The sequence below is a fragment of the Lonchura striata genome, chromosome 12 (assembly GCF_046129695.1).
Source record: "Lonchura striata isolate bLonStr1 chromosome 12, bLonStr1.mat, whole genome shotgun sequence".
In the NCBI taxonomy this organism is placed as follows: domain Eukaryota; kingdom Metazoa; phylum Chordata; class Aves; order Passeriformes; family Estrildidae; genus Lonchura; species Lonchura striata.
Window position 1 is genome coordinate 15,875,122 of NC_134614.1, and position 16,290 is coordinate 15,891,411.

The window sequence follows — 16,290 nt, forward strand, 5'->3', positions numbered from 1 at the left end:
CTGGAACTTAGGGTCCTCACTGCAAACTGCAGCGAAACCCAATACAGAAGTGTTAAATGAATTGCATATTTCATTGCAAGGTGTAGTGGAGAACCTCACACAAACATGTTGGACCTGCCCTTTGAGCACAGCTTCCCACATGAACCACATGCACGCCTCACCTGAAACAAAACTCCAGGTTTGGAATTTTGGACCAACCTCTCACCACTCTGCAGCCCTGTGTTATTACAGGAGGAAAGCTGACAGCAGCTGATACCTTCAGCATCTCACAAAATACACAGTAAACAAGTAATTTTTTTTATTTGAATGAAACCATGATTTACACATAAACACCACCAACCTTCTTGATTCAGCTTCATTTGTTTTCATATGGAAGCTGTGAATATTGGAAATAAATTAGACTAGCAAATAACTGTCTTAGACACAAGGAACTTTTATGCTATGTGATCTTCCACTGCATTACAATTTAATACAAAGCTATAAAAATAAGACATGGTTTGCCAAATATATTAATTTGGTTGCAAAACTATTGTTTAATTTAAGTTATATAATAAATTGTATGGCTCAGTCAGATTTTGCAAGAAGTCAGAAGATATTATGAATACAAAATAATATCCTCTGATGTTCTGACTATGCCAATTCATGGTATTTCCCAGAATTTGTGTCAAAGTAACAGTTCAGAAATGGATCATACAAAAGAGTCAAAACTTCCTCATCTTCTTCAGCACTGGGGTGATCTTCACCTGCGTGAAGTAGAGAAAGTAAGAATAAATCACTCTTCCCTCAAACAATAACATGGAAATATCTTTCTGTCAGATGTGAGATTTTTTCTTTCAAATGTATAATCTTCTGACTTCTGAATTGTTGCCTTCAAGATAACAGCAATTCACATTTTTATTTTATTTCTGAAGACTTGTACTTAACTGAGTGAAATGAGGTCAGCTGGAGTTCGCTCAACAACTGGACTTTTCAAAGTTCAGTGGAGCAGTTCACCAAAAGTACCTTTACTAATAGTGGGTGAAAGTATTCTTCAGTGGTATTTTCCTCAATAATTCCTTCTTAATAATTTTTTAGTTTGAACAAAGATAGTGCATACTTAAGGCCTGTAAGAATGAAAGAATTCAGATGTCTTGTATTCTATATGTCACCTAAATATCCAGAATAAGTAAATCTGTGCAAAAGATCTTTCAGTATCAGAGACAATAAAAATTTTAAATTTTAAATTTTAAATCTAGCTTGTCTAAAGTTATATAAAATACGAGAAAATTTTCAGGTAACAGAAATTAATCTTTAGTCTAAAATACACTGATAAACCCCTACAGGCTTTTCTTACAGATGCTTTATATATTTTAACTTCTTTTCAGAACCTGTGTGTCTCTCATATAAGCTAAATTTAAGTCATATGATCTACAGCTTTTTGATAGGAGGTAGTTCATAGCTGAATGCAATCTGTATCTTGAATTTCATCATAAATGTTCATCCCATCCTCAGTTTGCTAATATTGAGTGCTTTGCACACCCTAAAGCTCCATGACAAGTAATGGCCTGTTATGCAAACAGCAATGGTTTCACAACTCTCAGAGTCTATTTACAGCCAGGATCACACAGCAATATATAGGTTACATTATCTGGAGACCAGAAAGGAACTTGGTGCATTTGATGCATACAAAAGTGTGCACTTCATCCCTTTAGAAGAGATTTCAGTTTTGTTTCCTCAGTAGCATCTAACAAATGCCATCAGAAAGAAGCTGTCCTTCACTCTAACCAAAGATAAGAAGGTGAAGCCAAATTATTTCCCTCCCTGCTGTGGGTGCTTCATCAGGCCTGGAAAAATAAATGAGGTCAACTGGGATATTTTCTTTGGACAGCTCTTGGGAAAAGTGATGCAGGGCAGAAAGAAGGGGGAGAACTGAATGTCTTTTTCTCCATTTCAGATCACACTACACAAGCAAATGCTCTTCATGCCTCACTCCCTCACAGCCTTCCCATTTCACCTGAAACCATGCTGATATTTCCACTGCATTCTTCCTTTTATTATTTTGCCTTCCAGGGCCTATGCTTTACTTTAAAATTATTCTCTTTTCTCCCCTAAGCTTAAATGTCTCTCCCTCTTTACCTTGGAACTGGCCACTCAATATACTCCTTGGTTTGAGTTAGAAAAAGAAATTCTTCAGCCCCATCAGAGGTATAGCTCTTTCCCTGTGTGTCTTGAATTTATATCAAATCAAAATGATACTGCATCCAGGACTAGTTGGATTTATACCTTTATATCAATAATTCCCTGCATGTATTTTCATGTGACCAAAAGGAGAACTGAGTTTTCTAAACCTATCTTGTTTTTAAAGTCAGGCTTCTTTTTTTTAGCAGCTCACAAGATCCCCAAATGCAGTATAGATCATTTCTAGGTGTTGCAACAAATTTCCAATGGCAGGATGGTGTATTCAGTTCTGAGCAGACTTATGAAAATCTCATTGCTGTTCTTCCTAAATAAAAGCACTACTTAAATTAAATTATATTATTCTAAAATACTCCAATAGGATGTAATGGCTGTGTTAGAAGGTTAGAATTTCTTTCTTGTTTGAAGGGGTACATTCTGGGCAACCTGTCCATATATAGGAAAGAAGTGCTTGTGGCCAAATTAACTGGTCAACAGGTCACTTTCAAAGACAATTTCCATCTCTGTTCATCTTGCCACCACCCACACTTTTGGGGTTGAAGCTGCTCAGAATTGTATGAAGAAGCCTCTTTGGAGTTTAATTTACATCTCATGGTGAAAACAAAATCAAAGCTTTTGTTCTTAAATCACTAAAAAATTAAATGGCATTTGAAGTGAGAGAATAATTTGATTTTAAATGAAAACTGAGGTCTGTGATATGCATTACAGAGGGATGAGTGTTTTTTTGTTGAGCTGAAAGAAGACTGAAGGTAGCTAGTACCTGTAAATACCTGCTATATTAAATGAAATGCTGCCCCACTGAAATCAGGGGAGCTATTATTTTTCTGGAAAAAGATCAAGATGTCTAAAACCAGGTGACAAAGAACAGGCAGGCATGTGGCAGCTTTTTCTGAACTCAGAAATGAATGTACAAAAAACTGTATTGTTATTTGGATTATGTCAACAGTGTTTACATAGTCACCACAGTCTGGAGAACTAAAATAAGTAGATTCCCTTTTCACATAAATATATTTTTATCATATTCTAGGTTTTAATATTACAAAAGACTTTGTAGCAAATCTCACTTAAGATCCATGGATCATATTCTGACTCTGATGCAAGTCAAATGCACTGGATCAGCTGTCAGCAGATGGTGTGGTGAAAAGAACACTGCTGATATTTTCTCCAAGGTGATCCTTGAAATACAGTGCTCAAACCTATCCTGTAATTATGTACAGCAGGGTTACCATATGAATACTGTCAGCAGCTGTGGCCCAAAAAAAAGATTGTGTGGTTCCTAGAGTTTTTATAACCTTATCCCTTGGTCTTAAGACCAAGATACCATAAAGTTTGTTCCAGAATATTTATAGCTTTGCCATTGTCACTTTGCTATGTCAAGACAAAACTGTATATACCTCAGAAACATCAGTCCCCTATAATGGAAAAATCTATAGACATTTATAATATTTATGAGTCTAAATTTTCCTTGTATTGTATTTGGAAACCTGTTGGATAGAAGACTACTTCTCATTGCATCTCACATTTAACTAATGGATGGTGCAAATGTTAAGAAAATAACTACAGAGTGAAATGCTTTCTTAGAAAGGAGTCACTTTCCTCCCCAAAGTTAAACCTCAACTTAAAGATTTTTTTTTTAAAATATAAGAATTGACCTATCTTTATTAATTTACTAATGCTATACTATTTTTCTTTAAGGATACTTCTAGACAAAATTCTGTCTGGAATACATTGTGATTCACTGCAGATTTTCATGGCTGATTATATGATTTTGTTATCTTGTGATACTTGGAACACTGGAAAACTGCACAGAGTAAATAATCTTGGAAGACTTCCCAACATGAAAATAAGTAATTTTCTAACGTGATGTTGAAAAATCAAAAAAAAAAAAAGTGAGGCTAAGCAGGGAGCAGAATTTTCTGGAATGGATTTGAGCATTCAGTTGTTCAGATATGGTATATAACTGTCAGTGATAAACCAGCTCTTTTTCCACAGAAATAACTGACCTTGAGTGAAGTGAATAATGAAAAAAAAATTTACCAAAGTCCTCGAGATATATCACAGGACACATTTTATTTAGCACCTCTTTCAAAAATGATACTCTAAACCATCTAGTTACCATGGTCCATCAGGATTTTTTTAAACCTAAGATCCAGGAAAATACCCAGATTCTGATGTTGGATGGGGATGATCTAATCTGACAGGCCTTTATCACACAGCACTGCAGCTGCAGCTTCTCTGCTACTTTCATAGACAGGGATGTCCAGTAGTTCAGAAAAATTCCAAACTGTCCTGTCTGGGCAGGGAAGGTCATGCAATGGTTTTGTTGCTCTCTCTTTATTTCTTGAAGAAATGATCACTTCATTACAGCTGGGATTTTTGAGTATCTGGAGATAGAAATGTTTCTGTATGAAGTTATCAAAATTAGAAACATCCTACATATACAAGAGTCAGAATTTGACTGAATGAAGGTAAAAAAATAAAAAACCAAAATAAAAAGCTATGGTATATAGACAATTTCTCTTCTCAAAATGTGCAATCACAGGCACATGATGTAAAATATTTCAGCTTAAAGGAAAATGTGTTTATAAACAATTCACAAAACAGTTTGGAAATTCTAGTGTGGGTAACAGGAGAAATGCAAATTCCCAAATATACTTATTTTTTAAAAGCTTTTTAAAGATAGTAACATGATTACAAAATTTACAAAAATTATAGATTTACCGCAACAAGCGTTGGATTTCATAATACAAATGAAAAACGTTCTCTGGGACCTTTCATGAATTTTTATCCAATGTGCCTGTAGCTCAAGGATGACTGTTCAATTCTGTTTGGCTTATTTAGGACCCTTAACGCAACATATTACTTGATTCCTCACAGCAAGGTCCTTTCCTGACAGAAAAATTGTATTTTGCTGTCACAAACAATTACAAGTCTACGTCTATGAAAATGTTCCCAATTTGAGTGGCATAATTTATTTTAGACAGTAAATCACTGAGACATCTTTACCCCTTGGACAGCCAGAATAGAGGGGTCAGATTTATGAGAGCTCCCAGTGAATTCCTGAGACCTGAAGAAAAATGCAGATCTCTGTCCTGGAAGTGTCCAAGGCCAGGTTGGACGTGGCCTTGAGCAGCCTGGCTGAGGGGAAGGTGTCCCTGTCCATGGCAGGGGGGCTGGATCTGGACTCCAAGGTCCCTTCCAGCCCAAACCATTTTATGATGCTCTATAATGATGATCCTTCCACCCTGTTTCCTAAGATAACTGATAACAAAAAGGGCATTTGATGAAAACAAGGTATTTTCTTTATTCTGTTGTTGACTTTCCAGTTTCAGTTAAGGTCTTTACCATTCTCTAAGCAAACACCATTAATAAGCAAAAGCCTGTAACTCTGGTGACAGCAGTCCTCAGGAAATCACACTAAGTTTCATTTAAAGCTAAATCTGCAATTTTTCTTCATAAGAGAAGTATCTCTTATGCAAGTATAATCATGCCTCTGAATAAGAATGTTTAGTCTTTGTGCTCTTTCTTATGTAGGTTTGTCATCCCATTAGCATAAATTTCTTATTTTTAACAAATAAAATGCATTTTTTATGAGTTAATCTGTATAGAGCCAGAACACCAGGAAATAGCAACTGCATGTTATTCTTCTAGCAAAGGCAAATAATACTACATGGAAAACTCTGCTGTCTCGAGCTGAGATTCATAAACAAGGAAACTTGAAACCAAAAAGTAGTAGGATAGAAAACTATGAGAAGGCAGTACCAGCACTACAGGAAGAACAAGTATCTTTCTACCCAGGTTCTTTTAATTGTCTTCATAAATTCCTACCTGGAGTTCTCTGTTTTGTTGAAGATTTAGTGTTCTCTTCTAGTTGTTGGCTTCCAGGGATGATAGGGGGACTGAACACATTTAAGCAGTCCCTGAAAAATATAAATCAAAATATAATCTATAAAAACCCAGTTTGTGTTCCTGTTTTTTAATAATTCTTTTGATTATTAAAAAAAAAAAAAGCCAAAAGAAACTGCATGTTGTCAAGTTTTCTGGAACAAAATCAAGCTGGATTTTATTATTATGAAAATAAACTTTACAGTTAATATAATTATTAAATTTTGAAGCTTTCTCCATTCAGGCTTTTTCACCTCTTCTTTTCACATTAAAATCTGTGGTTCAAATCAGGTTTGCTTTTCAGATTTCAGCTGGTGTGGTTCTCTCAGCAGAGGGTGTACAAGTAACACACAGTTATCCTTTGAAAGCCTACAGGACCCATCAGAGTCTTTTTCTGAGAAATAAAGGCTTGGAATGAACAACCTATGGGAGTCAAATTGATTAAAAATCCTTATCCTGTCTAAAGGAAGAGGCTCAAAGACAATCACAAGATGGGTTTGGTTTGGTCACCACTGACTTGGCAGTGCTTGGTGCCCCTGCAGGGGGGTGACAGACCCAGAACTTTCCCTGTCTGGGTGGGTGGTGAGTTAGAGCTGAGCTGAGACAGATATGGATGCTACTAACAGTTTTCTGAAGAGGAAACATTGGATTGAGTCTGAATGTTGTTGTTGATATGAGGGGAAAAAACATTCTTAGGCAAATACATTCTAAATAATTCTTTCTATCCATTTTCTATTGTTATAAAATCTTGTATGTAATAGATAAAAAATTTGTTATTGAACATAACATGATTCTACCTACTGGCAAGACAAAATAGAGGACTTTTATCACAGGTGTCCTGTATCTATTTTACTTCTGTAAAGAAAAAGATTTTGATGGGATCTTCATCACAGAGGACAGAGTACTTTCTTCTATTCATGGACAAATTATGTCTCTCGTGGACACTAGTGTCATGACTTCTAAAAATTATTTCCATGCCATCATACATTCATGCAAAGGACAATGCTCCTTTCACATACCCCACTTAATGAAACACTGTCTTTGATTGTTGCAGCTCAGAGAAAGGAAAACAGAACAGCTGTTTTTATTGTTATTGTTGTCACTTTTTTTTTATTGCAAACTGCAGTGGAGTGACAAAGTCACTCATATACTATCTAGCAGAGAAAGATAGCACCGGAGGGACACATCCATGTCACAAAGACATTCTTTGTTCAGGTGACCAGGTCTTGTAATACTTTTCACATATGAAATTAATCTCTGCACGCTGTGAATAGCTTAAATTCCCATCTCTCCTCTCCAGCAGTAAAGGGCTGCGACACATTAAAACTTCCATACCATCATTAACTAGACTGAACAACTGCAAGTCAACACTTGAACACAGAATTTGAGAGACTTCAATGAATCACCTCATTTTGATAGAACCAGATCCAACATTTTGGACCAACCTATTTCACTGCAAGGCAAGAGGTATGGAAGGGGATAAATTCCCATATGTTTGCTTCATGCTGATGGGAGCAGTGCAGCTCTAAAGAGTAAATTAAACTTGGTTTGGGATTGATTTATCTTGTGTCTGGCTGTTCCAACAGCTAGCACAAAGGCATGTGAACTTGTGCTACAGGCTGGGGAGATTAGCCAGAGCTGTAGAGGTAACTTCAACATCCATGGCTTTGCCTAAAAGGGATAAATTTTTTCAAAGCTTGGCAGATTTCTTTACATTCCAGATGGTAACTATCTCAACTTGATTGTCCAACACCAAGGAAATAAGTAATACACTTCTATTTTCTGAAAAGCCTTTGTGATCTCATGTTCAAGTTGCTTCTGTCAGAGAAATCTGGCAAGGCTCAGTCATCTGGTACAATTGCTAAAATATGCTGACTGCTTTAGTGTTTTTTAGTTTTTCTGCTACTTCTGGACTTGTTATTGATTCTACATCATCTCCTGTTGGCATGTGTGCATAATCTGGGTTGAATCTGGGGACAATCACCTATCTGTTTGCAGTCAAAATGGAAAAATCTAATTTTCCGCCTCAGGAAACAGAACTGTTGGTGTAGAAATCCAGCAAGTAGCATGGCAGATTTAAAGGAAGATATATCGAATCATCATGTCAAAATCTAAAAAACATACTTTAAAATTTTCTTATAGCATCATATAATTTTCACATATATGGCCAGCTTCCCAGCCAATCCTTCTCTTCTGCTGTTAGCTAAGGCCACTGGGAGTTGGTACAAGCAATGCACACAGCCATGTGCTTGCTTAGACTTCTCATTATTAGCTGTCACTGTCACCATATCTGCATTCCCTGAATGCAGCCAAAGGCTCTTTGTCTACACCAAAGCTTCAGAAGTTTTTAGGAATAACAGTTAAATGCAGGTTGATGCCCAGTAGCATGGTAGAATGTGTTTTCCATTGATGTCACTTGCATGTGTGGTTTGATCTGCCTGAAAATCAGCCCCCAAAATCATGAGACTCTGACCATCCCCACAGGAATGGGCTGACAGCACAAAGCAGCACGGACCTGACTCTCTACAATTGCACTGAAACAAAGCCAGCAGAGGCAAAGGTGATCTCTCAGAGAAACTGCAACAAATTTGGGGAAGGTAAGGTAAGTAACACCTCTGCTTCCCAAGCTAGTTTTCCTTCCACAATCACTACAGCTTTTGCAAAAGGCAGCAATGTTGGAGATCCAGAGAAGAACTAGAATGTTTCTGCTGGGGCAGCTGCTGATACAAAAGTGCAAGGAGACAGAAAGACAGTGCTTACCTCTGAAGAGAATTATCGTAGTCAGACCAACAGAGTTACAAAATATAACAGCTTTAGAGTACATATGCACTTCTACCAGTCTGGCATAAACCAGAAGCATTTAAAGATTTGTGTTTTTTCATTAAAAAAGCATGTATCAGGGAATTCCTAAAGAAAACAGGACCTGTAAAGCAGAGAGGATGTTAGCAAGAAGGAAAGATAGTAAGGTAATTACCTCCAATGTAAAAGAAAAAAGCAATTCATTTAGAAAACAATGAGTGAACAAGGTAATAATATGTTGATAAAATTAAATAATATGCTGTTAATATTTAATAATATGTTGTTAAAACCAGTATATGTGCTGTATTAATAGGTTTTATTACTCAGGAAATGGATGAATTTTAGTTTTAAGTCTCATATCTGGAAGATCTACATGAAATATTAAGTCTGAGAAATCAGAGATGGAATGATTTTTTGAGTAGCCAGGTGATTTTATTGTTGATTTTGTCCTTCATTTATTGGAGTCAAATATTATATTAAGTTGTTAAGTTTCATATTCATATTTATTTTAATTCCTCTGATTCAGTAGATGAATAACTACTTTTCCTAGGAGGTACAAGTATAAGATCTAATGCTTTTGGTGGTTCTAGAAGGAGGCAAAGAAGTTTTTATCAATGACAGAAGCAACAGAGATGTGCTGGAAAGTTTATTGTTTCCTATTAAGATAGTCTTGATTCAGTTAATGTTTTTTCTCTCAATGTCCAAGAAAAGCAAATAGTTTTGCTATTCAACTGCTTCCCACCAAGACATGTAATCAAAACATTACAGTACTAAGGTTTCATTGTTGACCTAGTATTACTTTGAAGGATAAAACATTTTACACAATACATATTAAAAACTGGTTTATTACTTCTAGTAAGTAGGTTAGTTACTTGCTAACCAACTTTTAAAGTTAATAACCAAAGTCTAAATTAACCTCCTAAAAACTTGAAGAGAAATCAAAAAAAAAAAAAAAAAAAAAAGAGTGCTGAAATCTTCCTGGTTCAATTAGACTGAAGATTAAATGCTGGCAGTTGATGGATAAACTTCTGAGGAGTGGCTTTACAACAGGAATTCTGACAGATGCTGCAGCTGAGCAGTCACACCCAACTTTCTACAGTAAAATCTGCAGCTGCTTTTAGGAGGCAACTAGAATGTGTGTTTGTGTGTGTGTGTGTGTGTGTGTGTGTGTGGGACAGAGGGTTTCAGTGAATTTGAAAAGAGCACCCTGGAAAATGTGTTAGACCTTGACAAAAGTCAAGGACTAGCATGGAGGCAACTGGCAATATTCTGAGAAACACAGACTGTGCTCTGTGTTCCTGGTTATTGTGATTTTTTCTGAGTGAATAGAGAATATATATTTTTTATTAAAGAAGCTAGTTTATCTCATTAAAACAGAAAAGCTAATCACACATTCTGACTAATTAAAACCACTCTATTTATGCTATCAATGCCTCCAGCTGGAATCAATTCAATCAATGTGCAATAAACCATCTAGAGCTTCCTGATAACAGTGTGGAATGCCAAATATTGTCTTTTGACATTGTGAGCTGCATTATAGGAAGGCACATAATAGGTTCCACACACACTCAACAGTACCATGTACTTTAGAGCTTGCACTAAAATTCTTAATTATTCTGAAAACTAGTCTCCATATTAAAATATAATGCAAATGTTATATAATCTTGTTACATATTACTTAAAAATTCTTCTAAATACTTTCAGATAATAGTGGTCAGGTCAGTGAAATGTCCTGTGACAGCTGAACTGTGATGGAAAGCAAAAGAATATTTTGGATTTATGAATATAATTTTCAGTCTTACGACAGCATGGTAAATTTGCAGAAAAAAGGCTTCCATCAGCAAAGTCTGTTGAGAAAATTAGTGATGCTTTATTAAGCAGCACTTGTCAATGACAATGTATTAAAATTACTACCATCAGCAGAAATCCTTAGAATCAGATGTTTTTCACTGAAATCTTAAGGAATACTTTTGATACTCTGATTTTTTTACACATACTTTTGCAGATTGGGAGACTGAGAAAATGTCAAATCACTTAATATAAAGATTTTTAATATTGCACTATCTTGAGACAGCATATACTATTGCATTTCTTTTGGATCACATTTAATTTGTATTACTTAAATCAATGGGATCATTTAATCCACTTTATTAAAAAAATGAAATGCTTCGAAGTTTTAGTATAGTGTTGTCCAACAATCTATACCAAAATTAAAAGGAATATTTGTTCAACCTTGTAGTATACTGCAAAAGTGCCATTTTATCAAATCAGAGAATGAAAAACCAGCCTTAGTTTTGTGTCATTATTAACACATCAGATTGACAGTCTATCCAGCACCTGCAGGGTACAATCACTAAAACCACAAAAGATCATAGTTATCTGCATCTACTGAGTGAATTTTTATGAACTTGAGAGGAGAATGGACTTGTGCCTGGGTGAAGTAAGAGGAGCACATTTGCTGAACTGTGTTTTTACAGTGGATTATTTGACTAACAGTGGAGGGCCAGAAAATGTCAATGCATGAAGCAACTGTAAAAAATATTTTAACAAAAAAAGGACCAATTCCTGACATCTTGTGTAGTTATCAACTTAAATCTCAGTGCATACTTCTGCTGCATTAGCAGTATTTAATATCATGTGGAGCAAATCCTGCTGCAAATGCTGAAAGTGCATAATGATACCTTACCATGATGCACTGAATGCAGAGTGCCAGCTCCCATCTAAGGGATGCTCCAGTTCTGTTAAGATAAAGACCTAATTTCCTCCTGTTTTCAATTTCAATTATATCTATTTAAGAAAATTTAATGAAAGGTCACCTGGCTTTGTAATGTCCCTTGTAAGACCCCTCATCTATTCCCTGATCCAACTTCTTTGGAGTATGAGTTGCTGGTTAGGCTCCTCTAGATTAAAAGATGTGAATTTTCAATTATTTCCATATCTCATCAGATTCAGGCACATGTGTAACTTTATTAACTTAAGGCAAATTACCTACACACACTGTTTTGTTTCTGCTTTGTCACATGTAAGTCCTGAATGCATAATGGGAGGTTTGAGTTTATTTTTTAGCAGAAGTACTTCCATGTAAATAAATTCTTCAATAATAACTTCAGTAGTGAACAATGACTTTTTTAGGCTATTAATGATGAGATTTGTTTGATGTATGTACAAAACATAATTATTATTTGAAAATATGTTGAAACTAATTTCAGGTCCTGCCACTACATATGACTGTCATAATTATGAAATCACCTGAGCTTTAGGTTGTCCATTATTGTATCTAAACTGCTTTAAACAATTCAAGTTTTTGAAAATTTTTAAGTTTTTCCATAAAAATTCCATAAACAAATACAAATTCAGTATTAATTTCTACATCAATAACTGTTCAGTGCTACTCAGTTCCAGGTGGGGAAACCAGCATTTTTTTAAATGGAAAAACGGAGTGAGTTCACAGAAGCAGAAGATATATTACCAAAAGAGTACAGAGTATACTTATACATAAAAATCAAGGATTTTTGAATGCATATTTTAACAAAAATCTTGAAAAATAACATAAATATATATCTTCCTATGACTTTGCATGAATTGAAAGTTCTATTTGCAAAAGTATTTAAGGGCAATCTGGCAATACATTGATAATTTAAAAAAAGAAGTAAGCCATGAGCTAAAATTGTGTTATTTTCCTGGAGTGCTACTGTAGTTTCAAGATATCATTAAATCAGCACAAAGCAACACTTATCATTTCCTGCACATTTTTCACAGTGAGCTGAATTCTGACTATGAGTAATCTGTTAATCTGTTCTCTGCCTCACAATCCGTCAAAGTGACAGATTCATTCCATCCCTAATACATAATATCTTCATTTACTGTATGCCTTACTGGAACTTTCTTTTTTCCCAAGCACTAAGATTGAGAAAATCACAAGCATATTTAGAAAATGCCTTCTTCCTTCCTCCAAACCACTTCAGCAGGTCCATTTTGTCTAACACTGCATTTCTAATGGAAGCAGGGATTTCCTTAAAAGCCAAATAATTTAATTGTCCATGAGATCATAAAAAGTACAAGTGCAACTGTGCAGGGAACACTTGAATCTGCTCTTAAAGTCTTAAATCTCTAAATGAACTATCTTAGGGATGCTAGATTGGATTCAGGGATAACAAGGGAGATGTGAATTCTACTTACTAAACAAGATATTTAGATAAAGTAAGGTGCTACCACAGGTATCTATACTATAATTATGCTGACTGGTATTGGCTGAAAATCTCACCTGTTAATGCTTTCTAGTTTGTCTTTCATTATCAAAGTTGAAATGATAACTTTGTGCAGGCTATTAAAACCATGCACAATTTGGTTTTAAAAATACAGTTTGGTCTAAAAATACAAATTACCTGAATCTGGAGGTTTAACATCTTAGTAATTAATATATTTTGCTATTTTGTCTATGTTTTGTAGCTAAATACATGAAATTGTTATCATAGCTTCTGTTAAATGGAAGGAACATTTAATTTTACTTAAAGATTGAACCTTTAGATCATCACTATGTTAGCTTGCTGGCTAGATTATAGTCTTGAAATTCACCAGCAATATAAATGGCACTAGTAGAGAAAACCAGTGTTTTAACACCTGATATAGGTAAAGTACTAGCTCTTTCTTCCTTGCTACTCGTGATTCATTTATCTGAAGATCAGGTGTATAAATTTGAAGCAATGAATTTGCAAAGGTGTGTCAAAATTCCCTTGTGTTAATCTAACCAAAGCAAGTAAATTCTAGTAACTACATTAGATACTCATTGATCAGTGAACCAAATGGATTTGCACATTTAATTGTCTGTTAGGTAGAATGTACTTATTTTTTGGCATACTATTAACAATTAAATAAATTTTTAAAAAGACATTTTGTTTTACTCTTCTACCAGTTCAGGAAGCACCTGAATCTAAGAAGTCTTGTTGCAATCAAAGTAATTTTTCTTTCCACAACCAGCCACCAACAGCATCTGACTGTTCTGTGCATTTCCCAGGGCTCTTGGAATATTCAGAAGATGGCCTATGACCTTAGGTGCTGACTTGTGGCTGGACCAAACCAATCTGTCATCCATAAACCCTGGAAATGCCCTGGGAAAAGCCACATGGGTAAAGGGCCAGAGCAAGAGCTCAGCTGAGGATGGAGAGACTGTAACAGCCTGGGAACAGGGAGCTTGTCCTTTCCATCTGATATGCCTGAGAGGTAAAATCCTTTACTGCCTATTCTCCATCTTTACATATAAGCATGGCCTTTGTTTGAATGGCCCGAGAATACCCAGAAAAATGTGCAACCAATAAAATTATTCTCGGTAAGTCCTGAAGCTAAAAAAATAAAATAAAAAGAAGAAGAAAAAGAACAAGAAGAACTAGACTACCTCAAATTAACATGGATGTAACAGCATGTTAAAAAGCATTTGCTTTATTTTACATTTAAATCCTTAGTGCACATACTGTCATGTTTCCATGTTCTTAGATTCCCATACAAGGAAAAGCCATTTTTGGATTATTTTAACAAGATTTAACATGTTAGCTACCTGGTTCTCCATAGCCTTTCTGCAGCTAAGCTTTTTAGCATCATGATTAAAAAAATGTAACCGGTTCAATTAGATGGTTCCTGTGCCATTTACTTCTTTTGTCATGTTCTTTCTTATGCACATTATTGCCTGACAAATGCAGCAGAACTTTGCTAATTCAGATTAACGACTAGGAGATCTACTGCAAATTACTCTATTTTGTGGGTAAGTAACTGAACAAGTAAAATAAAAACCAAAGTATGTTTTGTGATACATTGTTCTTGTTCACTTATTTTGACAACTGTTGTGTAATTTTATACTACTTCATAATGTAATATTGTCTGTTTTCCAAAATAATGGCATTGTATGATCTTATAATGAATCATAAGAATAAATATGCTTCTTTGTTTGAAAAAATCAGTCTTTAAATGTGTCTCTTAACTAAGTTATTCTGCTATTCAAACGTTTGCATGGAAATACGAAGGGCTCTTGTGCCTGAGTTTCATACCCTGAATGAAGGAGAGGTTCTGATGTAGTGCAAATAAATGTTATAGCTGCAATCCCTCTTTTACTGCACCATTTCATGGGTGAGTTTAATTTTACAGAATCTCTCAACGGTACAATAACACATGCACCAGCTATTGGAATGTTTAGTTTTCATCTGGGATGGATGAGAGTACTTGAATGGTAGTCTCAAAGCTGAAGATATTTTTAATATTTGAAAGTTTACAGCTGATATATTTTTTATGCTGGAATCACTGATATTATGCAAATGTCAGGTACCATGATAATGGCAATATATATGGTAACCATAGGTTCTGAAAAAAGACTTCTCTAGAAGAAAATTTCAAAGAAAGAGAAAGAAATAATTTATTCTCTGAAACCAATAGAGTGTTCAGAATGCACAGAAAGAGGTGTTTATTATATTTACATATAATTTATATTTATAACTAACATACCTAAGTTTTACCAGTCATCAAGTTTGAATATCATTCAAAGATACTTTTAGTTAAAGGTACATGTTTATGCATCTCATGATTCATTACCTCAGGTGCTGTGCATGTATATCACTATGAAAATAAGAAAATTGCATTGTTGGATAAAGTAGCAACAGAGGATTTGGGTATTTTTTTTTTTTACTTAAGGTAAAAGCAACAGTTTTTTTTTTACAAGTTATTGTCCTCCTCAAACACACCACTCCCCATACCACTGAAACATTTTGTGGTGACAAATCTCAAATCTATAACATTTACCATAAAATGAATGAAAATGTTATTTAATTTCTTTGGGTTGATTGTATTGTTTAGTTTTTTTGGTTTTTTTTGAATGTAGAGGAAGAACAATGATGACATCCCAATCAGTCTAACGTAACAAATGTAGGTTACAATGACAAGACAACCTGCTTTAGTCAGCTCATACCAAGCCCAATTGAAGGGAGGCCAATGGCTCTTAATCATTTGTCAGAGGGTGCAGAACTTATCAGCTAATTTTAGAAGAAACTGAAAAAGAAACTTCTGGATAAAGCCTAATTGAAAATTTAGCCATGCACATTTGGTGCAAAATTATTTAAGCAAATTATACTTCTTGTGAAAGGATACTCAATTAAATATTTAAACATTTGTGCCCTACTTTAGTGCAGTTTCTGTGGAACAACTGTTTGAACAAGATAAACAAATTGTATTTGTAGTTTGGAAGTGTTGAGTAGGATGTCAAGACAAGATCTAGTGAGGCAATGTTTACAAAGACAGGGTTTTTCTAATAAATTGAAACCTTTCTCTAAGGCAGAAAAATCATCTTTTATTGGAAATAAATTTTCTGGAGAGCATCTGTAGAAGTGTATAGAAGTCTAATAAATGATGGTTCAAGTGAGCTTTTTCAGAGAGCAACTCTGGAGATCACAG

General features: G+C 35.0%; 1 protein-coding gene across 1 annotated transcript in view; it reads right to left on the reverse strand.

The window, feature by feature from the left end:
* Nucleotides 1-25: 25 nt before the first annotated feature.
* CFAP20DC (CFAP20 domain containing) overlaps nucleotides 26-16,290 on the reverse strand; it is a 69,297-nt gene continuing 53,032 nt past the window's right edge. The window contains exons 16-17 of the mRNA XM_077786146.1: nucleotides 6,004-6,095; nucleotides 26-743 (exon numbers count right to left, since the gene is read on the reverse strand). Coding sequence (XP_077642272.1) covers nucleotides 631-743; nucleotides 6,004-6,095 — 205 coding nt within the window. The 3' untranslated portion in view covers nucleotides 26-630. The remainder of the gene's footprint in view (nucleotides 744-6,003; nucleotides 6,096-16,290) is intronic.